This window comes from Aplysia californica, unplaced genomic scaffold, assembly GCF_000002075.1.
Source record: "Aplysia californica isolate F4 #8 unplaced genomic scaffold, AplCal3.0 scaffold00389, whole genome shotgun sequence".
NCBI lineage: Eukaryota > Metazoa > Mollusca > Gastropoda > Aplysiida > Aplysiidae > Aplysia > Aplysia californica.
In genome coordinates this window covers 98,221-122,085 of record NW_004797659.1, presented here as the reverse complement: position 1 = coordinate 122,085, position 23,865 = coordinate 98,221, and the positions used below count along the sequence as shown (strand labels likewise).

At 38.2% G+C, this 23,865-nt stretch overlaps 3 protein-coding genes across 6 annotated transcripts in view; 2 read left to right on the top strand and 1 right to left on the bottom strand.

The window, feature by feature from the left end:
* The window catches only part of LOC101846669 (beta-alanine-activating enzyme), a 19,298-nt gene extending 14,213 nt beyond the window's left edge, over window positions 1–5,085 (top strand). Inside the window, exons 13-16 of the mRNA XM_005103764.3 lie at window positions 1,143–1,306; window positions 1,999–2,124; window positions 2,960–3,091; window positions 4,276–5,085. Coding sequence (XP_005103821.1) covers window positions 1,143–1,306; window positions 1,999–2,124; window positions 2,960–3,091; window positions 4,276–4,926 — 1,073 coding nt within the window. The 3' untranslated portion in view covers window positions 4,927–5,085. The remainder of the gene's footprint in view (window positions 1–1,142; window positions 1,307–1,998; window positions 2,125–2,959; window positions 3,092–4,275) is intronic.
* Window positions 5,086–6,105: 1,020 nt separating this feature from the next.
* Window positions 6,106–17,993, bottom strand: LOC101846439 (methionine adenosyltransferase 2 subunit beta). 2 transcript variants are annotated; one of them, XM_035971169.1, is made up of 6 exons: window positions 17,912–17,993; window positions 12,262–12,449; window positions 11,288–11,402; window positions 10,014–10,166; window positions 8,868–9,061; window positions 6,106–7,472 (listed from the first exon to the last, which is right to left on the bottom strand). In XM_035971169.1, exons 1-6 carry the CDS (start codon window positions 17,976–17,978, stop codon window positions 7,224–7,226), a joined length of 966 nt encoding a protein of 321 aa, XP_035827062.1. In that variant the 5' UTR covers window positions 17,979–17,993; the 3' UTR covers window positions 6,106–7,223. The 2 variants fall into 2 exon arrangements, with proteins under 2 accessions (XP_035827062.1, XP_005103820.1); XM_005103763.3 differs by lacking the exon at window positions 17,912–17,993 and adding an exon at window positions 14,364–14,529.
* LOC101846228 lies at window positions 14,567–22,528 on the top strand. Of its 3 annotated transcripts, XR_004858858.1 has the most exons (3): window positions 14,567–16,169; window positions 18,680–20,804; window positions 20,893–22,528. XR_004858858.1 is itself a non-coding variant. In XM_005103762.3 (2 exons), exon 1 carries the CDS (start codon window positions 14,843–14,845, stop codon window positions 16,118–16,120), a length of 1,278 nt encoding a protein of 425 aa, XP_005103819.1. In that variant the 5' UTR covers window positions 14,567–14,842; the 3' UTR covers window positions 16,121–16,169; window positions 18,680–22,528. The 3 variants fall into 3 exon arrangements, 1 of the variants encoding a protein (XP_005103819.1); XM_005103762.3 differs by having other exon boundaries at window positions 18,680–22,528; XR_004858859.1 differs by lacking the exon at window positions 14,567–16,169 and adding an exon at window positions 18,057–18,137 and having other exon boundaries at window positions 18,680–22,528.
* Window positions 22,529–23,865: the final 1,337 nt, after the last annotated feature.

The following is a 23,865-nucleotide window of genomic DNA, read 5'->3' as shown; positions in this document are numbered from 1 at the left end:
GCTGCGAAGGACAGGGTGAAGTGGAGGTCCATGGTCGCCCACGCCAGTCGGCAAGGCACCGGATGATGATGATGAGCTACAGTTACCATAACTCTAACCCTTGTCATATCACTCCTGTTCCTAACTAAAATATCTTTTGATTTTTTAAATTGTTATGATGTCAGTGTCTGCGCCGTTACCCTAACCCTTATACGCTATGTCATACTGCCCTTCAAGTTCCTGAATAAGATTCTGTTTCGTGCTTGATTGTTTTAATGGCAGTGTCATTCAACACGATTGTGAGGCAGCGTGGGGAAATAAGGCGCTCGTCAAAATAATGAAAGACAAGAAACTGGCATTTTTCCGCAGGCCTGGGAATTTTTTGTCGAATTTGTGTTTTTTGGCTCAACGCCTTTCATGCCCTTTAAGAACAAATTTCTATGTGGAATATACTGAAAAACGTTGATTAAAGGCTTACAAGATGTAAATTTTCAATTTCCAAGTACTCTCAAGCTAAGGAAATAACTCCACTTTGGCGACCATTTTCTCGCTAATTTTACCTCTGAAACCAGGCGACCCCTTCCTCCTTCAATCGCAAATGTCTTGAATTGTATCCAAGATAAACTCATATTTTTTTCTTCAAAAGCAAGGCAAATGGACAGACTTTAAGATTATTTATACCAATAACTCCATATGTCCCAAAATTGACGAGCGCCTGATTTCACAATGATGCCTCACAATTATTACCCTAATTCTAGCTCATGCATTATCATCCCTCAAGTTGCTGGGGAAAATGTTATTATTGTTCCTCTTTTAGCGTTATGTGACAGCAGTGTCAACACAATTACCCATACCCTATTACTGCTCAAGTCCATGGAGAAAATATTATCGCTCTGTTTTTAATTCAATTGTTATGACAGTAATATCTACACAGTCACCCATGCCATATCACACTCAATTTTCCCCAAAAAATATTATTGTTCCACTTTAAGCCATTATGTGACGGCAGTGTCTAGTTACCCGTGCCAAATCACTGCTCAAGGCCATGGAGAAAATATTATCACTCTGTATTTAGTTGTTATGATGGCAGTATCTATACAAGTAACCCATGCAATATTAGATCACTGCTCAAATTCCAGGAAAAAATATTGTTCCATCACTAGGTTGTTATGACGGCAAGATCTACACCCTTGAGGCTTTGTCAGGCACTGTTGTGTGGGAGTTTACCACAGGGGATATGGTCAAGTGCTGCCCAGTGGTCAGTGAGTCCACAGGCCGAGTGCTGTGTGGCTCTCATGACGGTCACCTCTACTGCCTCGATGTTCTGGTGAGAGAAACGATACCTGCTGTTGCTGTTGTTGTTGTTATTGATTGTCGGCTAGCTATTCAGATGTGCCAGGCCCAAAATTTGTATATTACAGTCGACTCTGCTTGTCTTGAACTTCTGATGAGTTGATCTTTTTTTCACTCCCCCGACGACACCGATTTATCCGTAGTGGACTGTTTTTATTTTTAATGGCACTTTGTTCATCTATGGTATCAGTTGCATGTGCTCCAGAAATATTTTGTCGAAATTCAGATTCTTAATGTGGAAAAAAACATTTTAAAAGTATATGATTTGGATACAATTTTCAAAAAATGAATCTTTTTAAAATTATTTCCTGAAGAATTTTATTTTTTGGGCTTAGAACAAGTGAACGACTTGCTGATGATGCCTGGCTTTTCTTTGGCTGTTTGACAAAATAAGTTACTTCTCGGAATCGAGGCCTGTGGAAATAGATACATCACGCTTATGGGTGAAGTTTTTACAATTTATAAGTATGAAATAATAAAAGGCATGTTAATGTTAAAGAATATGGTATCAATAGAAAATCTACAAATTTGACCCTAGTGTGGATTTTTGGCCAATATCTCCACTTGTGGATTGCGAGAAGTAACTCATTTTGTCAGCACTCCTTACAAATACTATTTATTATGATTATAATCATTACTAAGAACTAAGCAAAACTGGCTCTGCAGAGACAGCAGTGTGTGTGGCGTCACCGAGTAGACGGAGGCAGCATCTTCTCCTCCCCTGCCGTAGACGACGACCTGTCCGTGGTGTATGTCGCGTCTCTGCGGGGAAATCTACATGCTGTTTCTAGGGTGAGTGACTTTGATCCAGTGTCATACATATAGATCTGCCAACTTTTTATTTAAAATAAACAAAATCCAGACTCCACTACCAATGCAGAAGATCAAGATGGTGGACTTTGGGTCTTGGGCTATGGCCAGGTAACCCCCACCTCCCACGCCCCTCCAAATGCTTCAAACACACTTTTCTGCATTCAATAAATTAAAGCCATTCGTTCAGAGAAGAACTTCAATTAATTGTGAGTTTTGTTTTCATTTTTATTCACTAACCCAGACTTGAACTTGAAAGTTCATAATTTTTCTTCAGCATTGGCAAGTCCATGAAGAACAATACTAAAAAACAGAACATACTGGGTACATATATGTGAGGCATCGAGCTGAAATCAGGCGCTCATCAAAATAATAAAATCCGAGAAAATGGGATTTTATGGAAAAACTTTGATTAAATTAATAAAGGCACAAAAATGTAAATTTACAGTTTCCAAAGACTCTTAGGCTTCAGAAGTCACCAAACTTTGGCGGCCATTTCTCGCTAATTTTACGTCTGATACCAGGCGACCTCACCTCCTTTAATCGCAAATATCTCAATTTTTATTCTAGGTTAATAGATATTTATTTCATAGAAAGCAAGGGAAAAGAAAAACCCTTAAGATGACACGGTCCAATAACTCCATATGCCCAAAAATTGATGAGCGCCTGATTCCACCGTGTTGTGACACATATTTTCTGATACAAAAATAGAGTGGAGATCAATGATGTGTACGCTAGGTCAAAAACTTTTTTGGGGGGGGGGGGTATTTTACTTTTGCCTTGATTTGTCTCTTTTGATTCCACTTTTCCCCACTAGGATTCCGGTTTTGTCAAGTGGACTGTGGCCCTGAAGAAGCCTGTGTTCTCGTCCTTGGCGTTGCTGAGTCATTCCGTTCTGGCGGGCTGTGTGGACGGTACTCTATACTGTGTGCAAGACACAGGGCACATGGTAGGTCAAAGGTCAAACTGTACTGCATATGGGGCTGGGTTTAACACTTTTAGTGCCATCAGCATCTTTAGTCAGCAGGCTATAGTATGCGCTCATTACTGCAGGCAACATTAGTCGCCAACTCGATCAAGCACACTAAACATATGTAAACTCTGAACATAGCCACTGCACAGAAGTAAATACCAAAGGCAATCATTCTACACGATAGCGGAATGGTTGATGAAATTCTGTGAATTTTTAAAGTGTGTTTATTGGGCTGTTAAAGGTTTTTTTGGTTTTTTTAAAAATTCTACGATGGTTTCAGCGTTCTAAACTGGTGCAGTATTTGGGTTTCTTTCACTGTATGAATCTTTGGTATTGTAGATATTAATTAAAAGGGCAATATTCTTAGCTGAAGAAGGCTGCTTTTAAAAAAATCTTAAATCTTGAGATGTTCTTTACGCTGTCATCGACACAATATAGAACGTTTAGGAGGCAGGGGCCAACTTGAGCTGAGAATGATACAACATCCCTGCAGAAAGACTGAGATACTCTGTAAAAATGTTTTTCCCACTCTGGAATCGAACTCGGGTCTTCAGTGTGCGACAGCGAAGCACCTAACTGCTACACCACAGACATCAGTTAGGAGGCTCGGGGTTAAATGTCAGATTATGCTGTATGTGTGTGTGTGTGTGTGTATATATATATATATAGTGGGGGGTTACCCGAAGAAATTAAGCCATTGTTACACCCACATCTATCATTCATGACATAGACAATCTTACTTTGAAATTTATTGCAAGAAGTACTCGAGAGATTTGTACAAACTTAAAAGAATTTGTCTGAAAGAAGACATCACTTAAGTTAAGACTGAAGGGTTTCCATTTTTCTCAACAACATAGCTCAGTCTTATTGGTGATGAACTTGATGGTACCGCACCATACTACTGGAGTTGATCTCTTTGCAAGTGGAGCCATTGTCTTACACAGATAACATTTTAATAATAAAAATAAAATGAAATATCTCTTTAATAGAATAAAGAAATGTCTTTAAAAATAATAAAAGAAAGAAAGAAATTATGTTGGGTTTTTTTAGAAATAAAATCTTAACAACAAAAGTAAAAGTTTTTTTTGGTTATATTTGACAATAACTACACTACTGTAGCTATAACACAATCATTTTTGCGTTCTTTTTCTTCCAACCAGTTATGGACGTTCTCAACGGCTGCCCCAATCTTCTCCACTCCCGTAATACACAACTCATCCATTTTCCTCGCGTCTCACGACCGGAACATTTACCGCCTCAGTGTAGACGGACAGCTTCTGTGGAGACACCTCATGCCTGCCACAGTGTACGCCACCGTCTTCCCCTGTGAGATTTCCAGTTTTGCTCATCGTCAAGTCGTCTATAGTTCCAAATTTCAGAGAAATGACTCTAAGTCAGTGGGGAGACAAACTCTAAATGAATCTCAAGAGTCTTTCTCGTGTGGGCCTAAGAGTATGGAAAGGGATCTAAATAGTTCAGATGTTCCCTGTTCTGCTGATCTACTAAATGAAAATCCTTCGGTTGTGAGTCCTAATAGTGCGAGATCTGAGCATAAATTTTTCAAGGGATGTGATACCTTGGACAATAAAGTCATTTTGAATTCCCAGTCCACTTCCTTGGATGAATTGTGCACAGAAGTTCTAATCACGGCAAGTACAGACGGCACTGTTCACCTCTTAGACTCAGAATCTGGCGTTTTGCTGAGCAGCTTGAACTTGCCAGGTCAGGTGTTCTCATCCCCGGTCTCATTCAACGGAAAAGTTGTTGTTGGCTGTCGGGACAACTTTGTTTACTGCTTTGACTTTTTGTGATACGAAATTGTAAATGTGGACTCTTCGTGTTGAGGAAAGCAAAAGTTGGGTGTGTGTTAAACTTGTGAAAAGTCTGATGCGACTGAGATAAATTGTTTTCCCTATGTATGTTCCCATGTATGTAAATGACATAAATTAAACTTTTTGCTGCACAACAAACACCATCTTTGACAGTGTTTGTACAAAAATATAATATGACAAGAAGTCCCTATCAATACAATTTAGGTCATTTGGAGGTGCGCTGCTTTTACCCAGCCCATTATGACCAACCTGGGTAGAGAGGGATACAACATCCCTGCACTCAGACAGAGATACTTGAGAAAATAACTTTCCCACTTCCCGCTTCGAAACTGAACTCATGTCTTGTGTGTGTTATAGCAAAGAGCTCAGCTATTACAGAAAAGAGCTCAACTATTACAGAAAAGAGCTCAGCTATTACAGAAAAGAGCTCAATTATTACAGAAAAGAGCTCAGCTATTACAGAAAAGAGCTCAACTATTACAGAAAAGAGCTCAGCTATTACAGAAAAGAGCTCAGCTATTAAACCACAGATGCCAGTATCCCTGATCATGACCAGAAAGTAGAAAGCAAATTTTCAAACTTTCAAAAGAACATACAAGGCATGACCATCACATGCAAAAGAGTGGACACTGTATCCGTAATATATAAGGCAATAATCTACGGATTGATATCATTCTAATTGTCCTGTCTACCTCCAGATAAAAATGATTATTTTTTTCCAACCATTATTTCAAGTTTCTTCAATAAATGCTTGAACTAAAACTTTTTTTACTCTCTACTCTACGTTCTTATCCTGTCCTTTTGTGGCATGTTGGTTTGGTTGATCTTAACAAAAACATTCCTTCTTCCTGCTGTCTTTTAGCCACACCCCTAACCTCAAGGTAGGTAATATCTAACATCTAGCCATCTCGGATTAGGCTGAAAAACTCTTGGAGGTCCCATGTGCAATTTGTGCACGTTAAAGATCTCTTGGTGGTCCTAAAATCTATAAGAGTAGGCTTCAGCTACCAACTGGGCAAAATTCAGAATTAATTCCTACCTAACTGAAATTGCTTAATGCGTTCATATGACCGTATGCAGTTGCGAGCACCATAAAACACTTACCAAACAATTCACAAAAACATTGCATGAAAAGAAAGGACCATGAAAGCAGTAGGATATAAACCTTCATGTAAGTCAACCTTTTATTGAAAACATATCACCAACATCCCTCTAAGGCAGGGTAAAGACTACCTTTACCAAAACTTATAAAAAATAACAAATTCTTCAGATAACACATTCTTTCAAATCAGAATCCATCAATTCAGTAACAATTTGTGACTGGAAGACATAAACTGCTATTTGAATGAACTCAACAAGGTGTGGGTAAAAAAAGAGCAGTCACCCACACAATACAGTACATACACTTCCTATGCACCTCTTCCATACAGCAGAATAATCATTCAGCTGTTTAACCCTCTAGTGTCCCTTGGTATATATTATTTATATTTCTAAACATTTGATGCTGCTGATGTTTGTTTTTTAATGGGAAACCAATTTTTATAAAAGCATTTAATTGACTTCAAATTTTTCATTTATTCTAGGCCTACCTTTGTAATGTAACAATAATGTAGAGTGTTAAGATTTTCATGTCAGTATTTCTCGTTGCAGGCACTAAAGGGGAAAAAAAAAAGCTAAGATCAATACAATCTCCACTAGGACAAATTTAAAAACTCACAAAACCCACAGACATTTACTACAAACATTGCAGTTGCAGTTATATTTGCCTCCATTAAAACTAACAATCAAAATCTCAATAAACATTCAAACATACAACAGTGTCAACAAACCATAAAAAAAAAAACTTCCCCATTCACAGAAGGTATCTGTACAAAACAAAAGATTCATTTCATATTAGAAACTCGTTTTTTCAACTCCTTCCAGATTTGTTCTCAATGAATCGTCCATAAACATCATTTTTAGATCGGTGTAGCCCATAGGAGAATGACATCCTGAAAGACGGAATTCGAAAATACAGTGCAGCCTCTCTATAACGACCTTCGATATGACGACATCCTCAGTATAGCGACATGGAGCCCAGGTCCTAATTTTTCCATTATATCATCAGTAGTAGTATTTTCGGTTGCCTCTCTATAACGACATTTTTTTCTGGTCCCAATGATGTCGTTATAGAGAGGATGCACTGCAGATAAAGTAACAGCCATCATAACAAGAACTACCTATCCCCCATAAAAAAACTACTGAAAAAAACAAATCAACAAATGCTGTGGTTCTCCTCACAAGCAGTTCTTCAGAGCATCTTTGACTGCTGTTCTAAATGGAGTCCTCTCCGTCGCGCCGAGCTGTTCCAGCCTTGACGAGTCCAGGTGACAGTCGAAAGGTCGGGGTGCGCCCGACGCGGGCTTCGTGTCTGCCACGATGTGACTGGTGGGCAGTCCAAATACCTCGGCCATGGCCACAGCCATGTCGTACTTGGTCATCATCTCCGTCCCGCTCCAGTGGAAGAAGCCGGTCAGATCAGGGTTCTGTCGAGACAGGAAAGGAAATAATAATATATATATATATACGTGAGGCAGCGTGGTGGAATCAGGCTCTCGTCAAAATAATCAAAGTGAAGAAACTTGCATTTTTCCTCAGGTTTGTGAATTTTTATCAAATTTTTGTTTTTTGGCTCAACATCTTTCATTTCCATTAAAGAACTCATTTCTGCGTGGACTTTTCTGAAAAACGTTGATTAAAGGCACTAAAAATGTAAATTTTCAGTTACCACAGACTCTTAAGCTAAGGAAATAACTAATCTTTGACAGCCATTTTCTCACTAATTTAATCTCTGAAAACAAGTGACCCCCACCTCCTTCTTTTCCAATATCTCGACTTGTATTCAAGATAAATGGATATCTATTTCATCCAAATAAAGACAAGTGAACAAGCTTTAAGATGATACCAATAACTCCACATGCCCAAAAATTGACGAGCGCCTGATTCCACCGCGCTGCCTCACATATATAGGCCTACATGTGTCACCACGTGGTGGAATCAGGCGCTCGTCAATTTTTGGGCATGTGAAGTTATTGGTATTATCTTAAAGTAAGCTTGTTCATTTGTCTTGCTTTGGATTAAAAAATACTCATTTATCTTTAATAGAAGGCGAGATATTTGTGAATGAAGGAGGTGGGGTCACCTGGTTTCAGAGGTAAAATTATTGAGAAAATGGTCGCCAAAGATGAGTCATTTCCTTAGCTTCAGAGTCCATGGAAACTGAAAATTTACATTTTGATGCCTTTAATCAACGTACTTCAGTAAAAATCCGTACAGAAATGTGTTCTTTAATGGGCATGAAAGGTGTTTAGCCAACAAACAAAAATTCGATAAAAATTCACAAACCTGCGGAAAAATGCCAGTTTCTTCACTTTGATTATTTTGACGAGTGCTTGATTTCACCTCGTTGCCTCACATATTTCTTTGCTCTAATGAGGTTCATTTAAGCAGAACGGAGTCAGTTTAAGTAAGCCAAACGAGGTTTATCTAAACATAGCAGTAAACGGAAAGAAAATAAAATCCCCAAGTTGTTTTTTCTATAAATTGTTCAAGCTCTCTAAACTGAAAACCCAGCTATACTGAAGAAGTCTGGCATCTGATCTTATATGGGTAAGGCACTGCTGTTGATATGTACTTTATAATATACTACCAATTACTTCCACTGATTTCCTTCACGATCTTCCTAATCCTATTTTTCGCTATCACAGTTTCCTCAAATAACAGATATGTCAAACACATTTGTTCACTCCCAACGTGTTCGAGACAACCATTCTTGACTGTACATTTGTACAGATGACATTTTAGAGTGATTATAAAGTTTCATTTTCAACAACACCCCTTTATTTGGACAGATTGATCACACAACAAAAATCATAACACACCTTGCTCCTATTGTCAGCAAGAACTTTTATAGCTTTCGCCAGATCAGCACATGAAGTTGGGTATCTGCGTTCAAAGTGATTCATCTCTGCAGGCTTGCTAGCATCCTTGACCTTGCTGAACAAAACGGTGACAGCACTCTCGTCTAGTTTCTCCACCACTCCAAACAATATGGGCACCCTCAGCACAACATTTTCTGCCACAGAAAGAGATCAACACTATCTTAATGCATTTCAGTGACACAGAAATTTATAAGAGATTTCTTTTTCTTTCCTCAAGAGGATCACTCAAGACGAAGAGATAGTGCACAAAATGGCAAAAGCTAGATAGGATAGAGTCCTTTTCTCTATCAGAGTTTGAATTCCAGAAATATCCTGAGACTCCCTCTTCCTAGTAGAGTCTGGTAATATTGATGGACGGCCCTCATAAAAAGCAACAGCTCATTTATTTTTCCAGTTATTGTTATTTTTAATATCATGACTATTTTCATCATTTTTATTATTATTATTACTATCATTACTATGTATTGTTATTATTGTTCTGATCATTGTTGCCAAAATAAACCCTCCTAAATTTTTTTCTTGCATTAGACTAAGACTTAGTTATCATAAATAGTCATACCCCCCCCCCCCCCCTAAATCAAACTGAATTCAAACAACTGACCCAGTAAAAAACAAACACGGCTATTCCAACTAGACATCAACACAGAAACATCTGGAGACAATGACTGCCTCCATTTTGCACTACCAGAGGAGTGCTAAATAATGTCCGATGGTGGTTAGCGGGTGCTTTGGCATGGTGTGCTCCTACTTTCCTGTCAAACATTTATTGTCCTTACCTTCACTCCTTTTGTTCTTTGCATATATTACTTTCAAGTAGTAATACCTGTGTCGTAAAATTCTTACTAGAACTTAGGGCTAAAATAAAGATAAGTGCCTTACCTAGCTAATAAAAAATTAATACTTTGCAGTCACACAGCCAGCAGTACAAAATACCCCATCTGGTCACCCAGCCAGGAGATGACTGCAACGGACATCTCGGGCCTGTTGCTGTACTGTGTCAAGTGACCGGAACGGATAATTTTCACAGTCACATTATTGCAGAAAGTGACAGCAAAGTACTAAGTGAAGGGCATTTTTTTTACTCACCACTGCTGGCCTGAGAAACGACCCTCTCTCCTTCTGCTTTGCTGAGGCCATACTTATTCAGAGGATTGGGCGTGGCAGAGGGCTGGTATGGGGGGCTCGTCCCATCAAACACGTAGTCAGTGCTGATGAATAGTACATAAGCTCCAACCTCCTCTGGAAAAAAGGGGGGAGGGGGGGGGGAGTGAAGCATCATGAGGGGTGCCGCAATCAAACAAAGTTCACAAATTGTATATAAATATAGATAGTCACTGTCACAACAAAATGGGTTCCCCTGACTTTTTACATTATTATTATTCAACCTTGCAGGGTCTAAAAAAAGTTACTCACTTTTCTTGCAATAATACGTATTTGTGTGTATCTGGTATTGATTCCTCAAAAAACTGTATCGTATCATGTAGTAGTAGGAGAAAACAACATTTTGTCTTCACAGTTTCAAACAATGATGTTCTCTGTTACTGCTAGCTATATTATAATATTGGCCTTCGTCCAGTGATGATAGGCCCTTCATCTACATATGTACTTTATCCAATCTTTCAAATCTTTGTGAGGAAATGAAAATCAAAAGAATCAATAACTGACAATGACTATAGCAAGGTCCTTTCACTTTCAGTCTTTGAATAATAGCTTTCACTTCAGTGTCTCTGTTATTCGGTATTAGAGCATTCAAGTGTTGCTCAAGACAAACATATCATTTAGTTTAGTCAATGTGGTTTTAGTAGGTCCATTTGTGGGCAGAAATATATTTTTCAAAGAGTGAAGGAATGCACTCTTCAACTAAAATAGTCTGTGTTTTAATTGTATTCTCAACAAAATTCAAATCAAATCAATTCACAGTAATGAATAACAACTCAGCATGAAGGGCTTTATCTGATTCAATCTGAAATCTTTGCTGCTACAAATACATGATACATTATTCCACAGTACAGACCAAATTACCTGAGCTAATCTATGAATCTACAACTACAACTAGTCAATGAGCCATCTCTTCAGTTTTATAGTTATACAGTCTTGCAAGCAGATAGCAAAGCAAGCACCTAGTATAGCCAGTAGATTTTCATGTCCCAAATTTGTTCTTGTATTTATACATATTCTTTGTATTTAAAATGCATGATGCATACATCGCGAAATTTGTAGTAATCTATATATTATATAAGTATAAGAAAACAGGTTCACATTCCGCCAATTTCGCTATGTGCATGCTAGACTGTAGAATTAGTATAAACCACATTGAATCTGAAAAGTTGAAAGCAAGAACAGATCCACCAAAATCATACTGGCTAAATCACAAAGCAGCTGAGTGGACTTGACATTCAACTTGGCAGTCTTTTCTTCTTCTTTCTCCACAATATCTGGCCGCCTCTCTGCTGCCGAATGTAGGATCACAGCAGGCTGAAGGAAAAATTGTCAGTATTGGTGAAAACAATGAATTCTTCAAGAGTACATTAAAAAACAAAAGAAACAGGCTTTTGAAGAAGTAGCAATAACATTGATTTTGTGATGGAAATCCAAGTTCATTGCCAAGAGAAAAAAAATTAAGCAAGCTGATTTTTTAAAATTAAATGTTATGAAAAGAACTTCTTTAAAATGTAACAAGTACAAGTACAAGCAACAACTTCCAACCTAACAAAATGCAAACGTAAATGCAACATCTTAGCATCAATCAGCCTGAAGTAAAGCAAAATCCAGACAATTTCAGAAATTTAGTTTTCACTCTTGATCCAGAAATTTGGTACCTGGTCTCTGCTGAGCTTCCTGGCTGGCCCCCTGTAGACTGTCCACATTTTGCAGGCCTAGAGCAGGGATAGTTATGTTATGTCTAACTGGGCCAATGACAATACAGTCGACTCTGCTTGTGTTGAACTCGCTTCAGTTGATCTTCGGTTAAGTTGATCTTTTTCTCTAGTCCCTGCCAGCACCTCTTCTTCTTTGCAAGTCCCAATGGTTAAAACTTCAGACGAATTGATATTTTTTTCACTATCTCTATGATACCAACTCATCTGTAGTCGACGGTATTCACAGTCAACTCTTCTCTGAACTTTAGTCAACTCTTCTCTGAACTTTATTGTGCCCATAATCTTTTGTTTAGTTTATAGACACAAGTTTTCATTTTGTGCTATGCATGGGGAAGCTAGAAAAAGGCTTTTACTGCACTAATCTTAGCTTTTACTTTATAGCAACGAAAATTATTAAGACACCTCACAATAGCACAGACCTCTCGACATTTATCATGTGTATAGATTATACTTACTTTAAAGTCCCTGACAGTTTCTGACAATTGCTGAGAGTCTGTGAGGTCAACTTTCTTCAAATTTCCTCCTGCTCTTGAAAATGCTAGACCCAAAGTGTCCCATTCAGGATCTTGAAGAAATGCCTTCAGGCAGTCTCGCCCCAGTAATCCAGAGGATCCAGTTATCAAAACTCTCTTACTTGCCATTTCTGGTGAAACAAAAATGCAGTTTTGACTAAACTATTTGTAAAAGAATCATAGCACAAATCAAGCCATTTATATTCATATATTGATTATGTAAAGTGAGGGGTGGAGTAGTGTACCCATCAGAACAGACCTGCCAAGATAGATGAGACTACCTGGCCCCAATCCTCAAATTTTTCTTACTTTTCTTGGGGAATACCGATCCCCTTGATTCACTTGCACATACCTCACCAACCTGGTCCATCAACGATACACTAGTAGATAAACAATTAGTAGAATCTACTTACAACCATAAATAATATACATCCGTCTTTAAAATAAAAAGGACAGCAAGCAAAGTCTGGATAAAATCTCCTATGAGTAATTCCTGGGAGATATTTTAAGCATTTTAAGGCACATGCAAGAAAAAGGAGATGGTCATATATAAGCACCAAAAATTAGAGGTGTTACTAGAAAGTAACATACAAAGAAAAGGAGGCCAGATTTATTAAGAAGGGTCTCACTGGTTACCTTTCTAAATGTGGCTGTCCATGTCTCTGGCTGCATTAAGTTGGCTAGGTAAGGTAAGAGTAGAGAGGCTTAATTCTAAACCTGAAGTATGAAGAACTGATCATGTTCATGCGACGTTCTGAACTAATCAGATTACGTTCTGAACTTCTACTTCTATTTATTAATAAAGACAGAAGATCAATTAAGATCAGTTCTGACAAGATTTTTTAAAAAATACTTGAAACCTTCTTTATTTTGAGTGTAAGTGTGTGTGCGTGTGTGAGTGAGTGTGTGTGTGTGTGTGTGTGTATGTATGCGTGCGTGTGCGTAGAAAATCTTATATGCGCCCTGGCTCACGTGTCCTAGCTCAACCTTCCGCACTGGGGTGATCTGAGTTAGAGACCCCAGGCCCTTGGGCCAGTCGAGCAGAAGGAAGAGGTATATGTGAGTCCGTGTCTGGCTTGCGTGTTGGACTCCTTGAGGGTTTGGTCATTGCAGACACCACAAATCATCTTGATCCTTTTTTTTCTATTAAGACATAGGCCAGACAAGTTTCCCTACCTAGGTAGCATAGTTAAAACTGACGGCGGCACAAAGGAAGACATCAGGAACAGACTCTGCAAGGCAAGATCTGAACACAGAAGCATGATCAACATCTGGAAGTCAGGACAGTTCAGTATATAGACCAAGTTAAAGCTGTATAACAGCTGTGTACTATCCACACTCCTATATATGGATCTGAATGCTGGAAGATGACTGATCATGATCGTGTTAGGCGATCTTCTTTTCATACAACCAGCTTACGCCAAATCCTCTGAATCTTCTGGCCCAACAAGATTTCAAACGCAGATCTTTTACGGAAGAGTAGGCAAGAGGACATGGCCACCATAATAACAAGGATAAGATGGAGATGGATTGCATTGGGCATGTTCTGAGAAGAGAACCAGACTCTATTATTTAAAGACTGCCCTCCACTGGACACCCGAAGGACATCGCAAGACGGGCAGACCCAAATTAGTGACCTGGAGACGCACAGTAGAGTCTGAAATGAAGTCCTGGAACCATTCGTGGGGGACATTGACCAAGATAGCCCAAACAGAAGATCCTTGTAATATTATATATCCCCTCTCCTCTCTCGAGATATCTCTGATCTCTCTCTCTCTCTCTCTCTCTCACTTGATCACACACACACACACACATACAAACACACACACACTGACACACACACACACACACACACACACACACACACACACACACACACTCGGTATCCTCATTCTCATTCGGTGATCAACAATCAGAAAACAAAAGCCACCGATCAATTGAATGAGAATCATCAGAATGTCCGAATGTATGCAAACAAAAGCTACGCAATGTCGGGCCACTCGGAATTTATATCTAGATCTAGATCTAGATTCTAATGCATTTACCGGTATGCAACTTGTCACTCTGTCACTATAAAATTGTGAAGAAATTGGCAATCGTGAGCACAGGTTCTCTGGTGAGTCAGCTCAGCTGTAGTGGTGCTGGCTGAACGCTAAAGTGCTGTGTAACGTGTGATACACACTACACAGGACAATGCAGTTCGTGGAGAATGAACTTTCTCCAATGTCCTTGACCCTTCACCCTGTGGGAGTCTTTTATTTTGAGAACGAGTTTGTCCAATGAGCGCCTGTAGAAAATTATACTTGGGAACCACCAGTCTCGTTTCAAGACAGACGGAAGCGGTCAATCAAAGCAAAGTAAACGCAACGATTGGGAAGGTGGCATCGTGGTCAATGAATGACATTGTGGCTGGCTGTGTTTCTAAGAAGGAAAAGGGTGGAGCCGAAGAAATAATGGCTGTCTTTCAGAGTCAAACCAGCTCTGAGTGAAAAGTTTCGTGCAGATCTAGATCTTTGTCTTCAAAATGGCTGTAGAGGGAAGTGGAGACGTGAATGTATTTCTTTCTTCCTCGCTCATGGGCTGTGGTTCGCAGAGGGAACCCCAAACAACAGCAGCGGCTACGACATCTTCTTTGTTGACGTTTGCAGACATGGTTCTTGCATTGGACCATAAGAGCACTGGCGATTCGTTTGAACCCAAATCGCTTCTCTTAGATGGATCTTCTGAAAGTGACCACACTTATGCTTCGAATATTTCCAGGGTGACAACGAGATCGAGATCGCAAACCCCAGCTCAAAGAATTGTGGCTGGATTAGAATTGCAGATTGGAAACTCGGTCTCCAAGTTAAAACAATGCCATATTATGAGTGATAGCGAGAGTCATTCTCATAGTCATAGACCATCGAAGGAAGTAAGTGACACCGAGAAGAGAAACAATGATTCTTCAAGAGTCAAAAGAAGTTCATCGGTTGAAAATATTCAATGTAATTCTGGTCCAAGTACTGTCTCAACATCCTCTGAGTGGCCTCAAGTTATTTTGAAAAGTTCACCCCGAAAGTCTTGTTCTTTTGAGGAATTTAGTATCGATCATCAATTTGCAATGAAATCGTCAAAATCCTCTGAGAATATCCAAAGACCTGCTGTGTCACATCAGCTTCATCGAGTCGTGAATGACACCCTGGAATTCCCATGCTGGCCTCGAAAAGCTGATCATACGTACGCCACTGCCACATGGGATGGCACTGCTGCTAGTCACAGTTTATTTGAACAAGAATTGAGACAAGAAGCTGATAAACCAAGTCAGCAGGTGCAGGAAGATCAAGAAATGGAATTTATGGAGCCAGGTGCTCAGTGGAACATGTGGGTCTCGAAACAAGAGGGTCGGTTGTCGTCAACAGAGACCGCACAGTGTGCCCCATTGGCCTACCCTGCTACTGTCCTAAGTCAAAGGGATGATCACACCTATGTCAAATTTAAAGCGTTAAGCTCTCAGTCTCCTGTGCTGGGTCAGGAAAGTCATGGTAACAAAATAATGCTGGAAGAGACCAGTACCTCTGTGAAACACGATTTCTCTTCTGCAACGTTTCCCAGACAGAAAATGCGAGATGATCACACCTATTTTCACAGTGGGCTGAGTAAAAAAGGGGGCATTGGGTCGGGAGGCAGGGAATGGGCTAGTGTGCACACTGTGATGGATATCTCAGGCCCCCAGGCTAGTCAGATGGAGGAACAGATTCCAAGTTTGCATTCCTTCTCCAGAGCATCGGCTAAAAAGGACCACAATTATTCGACTTCAGCATGACCATCAGTTGCAGCTTCAATGCTTCGTATAAATTCCTGTTACCAGCTGTGTAAGTTTATGTGTGTGTTTGATATAATATATTATATAGGCCTAGGCTACACTTAAACCGAAATCTGCAGGATGGCCGATTTTCTTCAGTTTTATCTAGAGATTGCTCAAAAATAGGGGGATTGAAAAACAGACAAAGCTCAAAACCTGGGAAAATGGGGATTCTATCATTTTCTTTTGTATTTTTGACAGTTTACTGGGGATTTATTGTGTCACAGTTTGTTTGAAATGGACTCTTGTCTCTACTGTAGTTGACTATCTTGTTCAAGATAATAAACATTAATTTTTAAATTTATTTTAGGCCTGTACTGTAATCCTGAAATTAAAAATGAAAGCTCAGAAATAAGTTGTGACCCACTGTTCGGGGGCGTGTGGGCGCAACAACAATTGTACACGTCAGGTAGCTTTATTTTTGTTTTACTTTACCCTCTGCTGAATCTACTAGACCTTCACGCACCTTGGTTCCTTTTAGGTCAACTTCTGATGTACACCTGCCCCAATGGTTTCATCCCACATAATTTTTTAGCAAAATTTGATCATTTTTTGTATAAATAATTTCTGATTATTTTCCTTTACCATTCCTTGTTAAAATTTTAACAAAATCGCATAATTTCACATTTTTGGGCTCAGTTTGCCTAATTTCAGAATGGTTTTTTTGTGTGCATAAAACTGCAGGGACAGCTGTACACTGAGTGTGCTTTCAGACTCGGAGTGCACACGGTTTGATTCTTCGAACAAAACATGGCTTTCATTGTGTAATATTTGCTTAGAGTGTTTTATCTCTCATACTCACTATAAAACTTCTATTCTTAGGTCAAAATGATGAAGTGCATTCATCTGATGTTGCTTTGAGATACATTGGTGTACATTTTGTAAGCTCTCTTTGTTTTGATTGATGTGGACTCTTCCTGTGAAAACTAGGCATAAAAAGCTGTTTAGTCCCATTGTTGACAAAGTTGTTAAATATTTGTTTTAAAACATACACAGGCTGCAGTTTTGAGGATGAAAGATTTTCTCGAAGAAACGCAAGTCATCTTCAATTTTTGTCAGGCACTTTCAAGAAAATAGAAAGACTTTAAAAAAAAATAAAACTTCGCAACTGTGGTAAAATTTACCCAACCTTTTTTTTTTTGTAATTTGCATGGATGCGTACCAAACTATTCTAACTTTAACTTGTACCATACTTTAACCGTATCCTTACGCCCTGGGGTCATTTTGTACCCCCCGGGGTTGTATTCTTCAGATTTTAGAATACTTCAACTTCTAGTGTGAAGATCTCTTTGATACTTTCAGTATTTCTCAAAAAATCATTTTTGATAGACTGCTACTGCTATGCAAAGCATACAGATCGGAGTAACGAGTAAATTTCCTCTTTGAAATGGAAAGTGGGGGTACAGAGTTCCCCACGTCCTACAGATACAATAGTCAAACACAACGTACGGATGGGGAATTGTCACATTGTGTCTGTAATTTGTGTTTTCAGCTTTCGTACTGTTTGTGGGGTTAAAACTGGCGTTATAATTATAAAAATTTTGTGCATTCAACATTATATTTTGTATTTTAATGATACAGGCTACTGCAACATGAGATAAGGTGGACTTCATGCATTTCTCAATATTGAATTCTACCTATCCAGAGATATATTTTTATAAATAATTATAATTGGCTCCCCATGTTGTATCGAAAAACAGCTCTATGTTTATGATATAATACTGCAGATTTAGACATTTAAGAGAATGTTACCAGTTGTGTGTGGTGACCTCTTCTTTTCCTGAGAGTGAGAGAATTGCTCTTTAGAACAGAGCAGCATTAAAGGTCATTCACTTTCACACAGCTTTGTCCTAGGTTGGGTGTAACTGGTAAATGGGCCACACACAATTGTTTACCCTGAAAGTGATCCACGTGGGAATTTATTTTGAAAACCTTACTTTTGTTCAAGTTGTTGTCTGTTACTGCTGATCCTACTTGAGTAGACTTAATTTTACTTTTTTGTGTAAATTCTGTGTTCTGCATTTTAATGCCAACTATTTGTTCGTAGTATCCAAGTAACTTTACATAAATTACAGTGGGTGGTTGGCGGGTGCTCTGGTGTGGTTTGCTCCTTCTTTCCTATCAAACATCTATCGTCCTTTTCTCTCCTCCTTTTTTGTGTATGTTACTCTCTTGTAACACGTCTATTCTTCGGCACTTATATGACCTTATTGTGTTGCAAGTGCCGTAAAATGCTTACTAAAACTAAAAACATAAATTACAGAGTTCAGAGAGATCAAAAATAGTGTTGATCTGTGACACGTGCAGTCTTCTGTTGATTTTGATAGATTGGTACAATTTATTCATTCAATTGAAAATATGACATTCATTGTTGTTATTAATTTTATTATTTTGTCATTTACCTACTTTATGTGTAATTCAACCATGTTACTATAGACAAAATGAAGAATATATACCACTTCTGAATCTTTTCCTGTGGCAATTTCTGACTGCCATTTTTTAAATTTCTGTTGTCCCCAGTGCCCTTTGCGTCTTTCATTGCTTGTGATGAGCTTCGAAGAGAGGAGAGATGACCAAAAAGAACCAGAGCTGCCCACACTTGACCGCTTTTATACATATACCTGGTCAACATATTCTCAAAGACAAAAGCTGCTGAGAACGGAAGAACTGCCGATGTGCCCAGACTTGTCTCATCTCTTATCTGTATAGAGAGCTAAAGACAGATCATTCTTCAGCAACAGCAGAGCTGTAATCTTGAATGCTCAGCATAGCTCTGTGTGTTGCCAGTGGAAAAATACACACATCAGTCTCATCTCATTCTTGAGTTAGTGTGTGAGTGAGTGATATATTTTGAGTTGCACACGCTGCTTACAATCACTCAGTCAGGACTCAGTTTTGTCAAAATTTCTGTTTTCTGTCATATTGCTTGAGGTCAAGAAATAGTTTGCATTTTGTTGGAGCTACTAGTGTCGCCTTTTTTTTTTTAAATTGTGTACACACGTATCTTCTAGATTTTATGTCTTCTATGTCGTTGATTTAACATTGTATAGTTGATCATTCAGTGAGTAAAGTAAACAACATAAATCTACTTCAAGTTCAATCCATGATGCTGGTTTACAATAAAATTTATATAAATTGTAAACCAGCATCGTGGATTATATTATAACACTTTCAGTACTGAGCAATTCAAGAACTACTACACATATTTCTTCCCCGAAGCTGAGAGTTTTTAAGCAGAATTTTGGCTCAGAAGTTATTGTATGCCGTAACATTTGGCTTCATTGCTACTGACTCCATTTGTTAACACTAGCATTATAGCTTTCTTATTTATTGTCATACAAAATTGGAGAATGCATTTTGTTCTCAAATGCTTGAACAGAATGTGAGTAACCCTAACTAGTGACCATTTTTCATTCATTTGAGAGTCGTGTGTCAGTACTAAACAGTACCACTGTGCACAGTCTGTACTGCATTCTCATCATATTCACGTAAGCAATCCCTTTGACTTTAAACAACAGTGTATTTTATAGTAGAATGATAGTGCACAGTTCATGTGGAACTTTATTGGAGGACTCGTTTTTACAATGCATACCCATGAGTTAAAATTGAAGCAGAAAATTAACAAAAATAATATTGTTGCAAAATTCTCTTTTCACTTTCTTAGAAGAACAACGCTGTTTCGTTGCTTGGATTTTATCATTTTCAGTTACTGTAAAACTTTATTGTTAGCCTTTTGGTTCTAAGGAAGTCAAAACGGGCTCTTGTAATGTTTTGACAGTTTCTGGACTATAGTAAGTCAATGAATCTTTACAGTTTTGCTGTAAAACTCTTCATTTCAATGAATATTAAGGATTTAGATGTGGTTCTTAGTGAATTAAAATACAATGAAGCAAGTGGAAAATGATAGAAATAAATTTCTGGTATACACCCTTTCTTTTTGCATGCTAAATTTTTGGCAGTGACTCATTAGTTTTGCACACTTATAGCTGAGACAGAGATGCTGCAGAGAATGTGATTCCTGTACAGTATTCCTCTTGTACAATAACGCTAATTGTAGCCGTAATATGACAAAGTGTTTTAGGGCTGAAATGCAGTGATTCAAAGTAATTCTTTTGGCTTTATGTGGGTTACACCTTATTCAGGAGCATGATGATCATATTATTATAATTTCATCAGGTCAAGTTCCTTTGGTGGTTTTTCTTCTTGTGCCATAATAATGCCGCATTTCCATTTTTGAAACCTGCTGTGATGGGAATGGATTTAATTACCCAAGTTGCAATGATGACGGTAGAATTTTCTAAGACTAAGACGGTGTATCACGCACTTTATATAGGAAACAGAAGGATGTTGAAAATGTTCGTCTTGTACGACTTTTGCTATGGTACATGATACATCATGTAGAAAAAATACAAATGTACACGTACATGAATATTAAGAAACAAACTTCAGGAACTGGAAATTTGTTCGCATGATTTGATGATGATTGTGCGTTGTGCATGCTAGACTGTATTATTATCAAACAGCAAGGTCTAGTGAATTTTTGTACTCGCTCTTGACTGCAACCTTTCAACAAAAATGATAAGAAATGAATGGCTCCTTCTTTTGTTGTAATATCTCACTCTGAGACATCTTCAATGGAGTCAAGGTTTTCTATGTGTCTTATACTGGCAGAAATGAATGGCTCCTTCTTTTGTTGTAATATCTCACTCTGAGACATCTTCAATGGAGTCCAGGTTTTCCATGTATCTTATACTGGCGTCTGTGGTGTAGTGATTAGGCACTTTGCTATTTTGCATCTAGGAAACTGAGTTCGATTCCAAGTGAGCAGAATTTTTATCGAACTCGTACTATAGTCTTTCCGCTAGGATGTTGTACCCGTCTTAGCTCGGGTTGGCCCCGACAGGCGTGGTCGAAGTCTGCCTCCTTTGTTCTAAAATGTATCAATGGGGGCGTAAAACACATACCTATCAACTACATTTTGTGTAACTTATACTTATATGTAGTACATGTAAACGTTAAAACATCAGTGAATGTGTGGATGGACAATTTATTTCAATGTCTTTCATTCATGTGCGAACAGTTTATGTTTTTTGCATTGTCAAATTGGTGTGTACTTTTATTAAGTTTTTAATTTTTATTCATGATCTTTTTGACAAAACAATTTTTTTTTGTGAAAAAGAATCAGACCTTACACACAAGTTATTGTTTATTGAATTAGGGTTGTTTCACTTTGCCTGTGTACGGTACGTGGGAATTTCAGTGAGTCAATAGCCTACCATTTTTCTTCTTCTTTTTTTTTATTTCATTCTTTCTCAGAATGGACTAAGTCTGGCTTCAGGATAATTTCTTCCTTTGCCCTTCAACTCACCTTAGCCTGACAGTTTCAAGGGATGAAGAATTGAGATTTAGATCTATTAAGTTTTGACTGGTCTTTGAAACTGCTTCTTTTTAGTTATAAAGTTCTATTCTTGTTTAGTTTGTCTTGTGTGTGTTTTTTATTTTATTATTATCATGTGTAATCACAATAATTTCTTGGCAGAGTATTTGAATGACTTTAATTTGAACAATTTTTTATTTTTTTTGTCATGTGCGATTGTTGATGATGTTACAAAGGCAACAACAGAGTTCCTACAATAGTCAGCAGAGATCACGTTGCCGACACTTTTTATTGGGATCCTCAGACATTGTGCCATTCACGTTCTATTTAAGTTTACCAGGTATTTATCTCATTTCATACTCAACTGACGTATTCCAGTGGCTTCTTTGTGACCAACTCGCCCCTCCCATACCCAAATTGATGTACCGGTACGTGTTAATGGTGTAATCCTGTGCTCATGTAGACTAAAGCATTTTGTATGTTGTGATGCGCATGCTGTTTGGAAATGTACTATTTTGCAGTTTACAAAGACATTATTGGGTCTGAGGTTTCCATACATTTTCTAGGCAAAATTGCAACACGATTTGTGTTGATTACGATGGCACTACGGAATAAAACAGTTGAAAAAGTGACTGAGAATGGAGAAAAGATTCTGTTTAAATGCATAAAACAAATAGTATTCTTCTTCCATCTAAAGCAAACGGCCGTTCTGTAGAGGTGCGTGTGGACTGAAAAGGCTATGCATGTTCATAATAATTAACTTGTTGTAAGTGTAACATGAATTTATTTCGGTTGAGATTAAGAGAGCATCAAACTTTGCTTGTTATGTTGTGATGTTTATGTGAAATGGATTCATCAGGCCCCCAGCTTGACACGTTTCTGTTTGCGGTCTGCACTTTATGTATTGTAAAAATGATTTATATTGTGTTTTTTTACCACAAGGAGTGTATTATTATTAATTATTACATTCCCCATACAAACGACTTTTGAAATTGTGTTCTCTTTCTTTTTTTTTATGTTTCTTTCTATATATTAATTTTTTTCCTCCTTTTCTTTTACCTCTAGCTTTATTTGAAAATCCTACTCATCCTCTCTGAGAATCTCTTAATGTCATTACAGATCATTATGTGGTGCCTGAAGATCAACACCTTTCTTAGTATTCTATCTGCTCTCTTCCCTTCTCTGAATGGCGTCTCAGGTAAAAACTTTAGTCCTTGCAAACTAATCGCCAGGTTGATTAGTTTCCTGTTGGGGCTTTTGTCCGTTGCAACTTCAGCTTGACAAGGACAATGACAATCTTTATTCATCTCGCAGGGAGAAATTTGTCTTGATCGTTAACAATGGCAGTAGACGTTACAAAAGTTAGACTTAATAAAAAGGTGCGCTCACGCAAACGCACAACAAGACAGGACATTAGGCCAAGTATACATGTCTCACTGGCTGGGACAACCCGCTCCGTAAAACATTCATTCTTCCTCTCTGTCTCTCTCTCTCTCTCTCTCTCTCTCTCTCTGTTTCATTTGTAGCACTGTGTGTTCAGTAACCTCACTGCAGTTGGTACGAATGAATTTCTATATCTTAAGGTTTAGTTAAGGGAAGGAACAATTGTATTTGCTTTATATCACTGTGCAAGCGCTGAAGAAATGATAAAGCGTTAAATGAAAAGTAGAGTAATTTTTTTTTGCAGAGGTTTCAAGATTTTGATGTATCACAGTATCACCACGACTGCTTGGGGGGGTTTGTTGAGGCACCATCATGCAGTCCTTATTAACAACAAAGGGATGAGGGCCAGGGTTATCTGCCTTAGCTTTTAACGCAAGCATTCTTTGATATTATATGTTGTTCATGGAAAGAATGCTTTCTTTACTTTGTCAATTTTCGCTTTAGTTTTACTTACGTCTTTTTCGCTTTCCCATGCTTTCTTCTTTTTAGTAGTTTGGTTAAATTTGTGTGTGGTTGTGAGTTGCCTCTTGAATTGTATGCAGACTGATTATAATGTGTTTCGTACTACCTCATTGACATAGTGTATAAATTTCTTATTTTCTTATTGAGGATGGATTTCTAAAAACTTTGAAATTCTTGTTGCTAGAGAGCTGCTTATAAATTTTATATGTTATGAAGGTTCAACATTAAAAAGATATGAAGTCTGTGCATTAAATGTAGATATGTGCACGCTTCAGAATGATGTATTTGGATGAGGTAGAATGTGGATTCATACATGCTTGAAAGTTGAGATTTAATTAATATTTATACATGTATGTAGTACGACATTACATTTACTGTGCTTGTGAAAGCATGAGGTGTGTGAGTGTGTGTGTGTAGGAGGGGG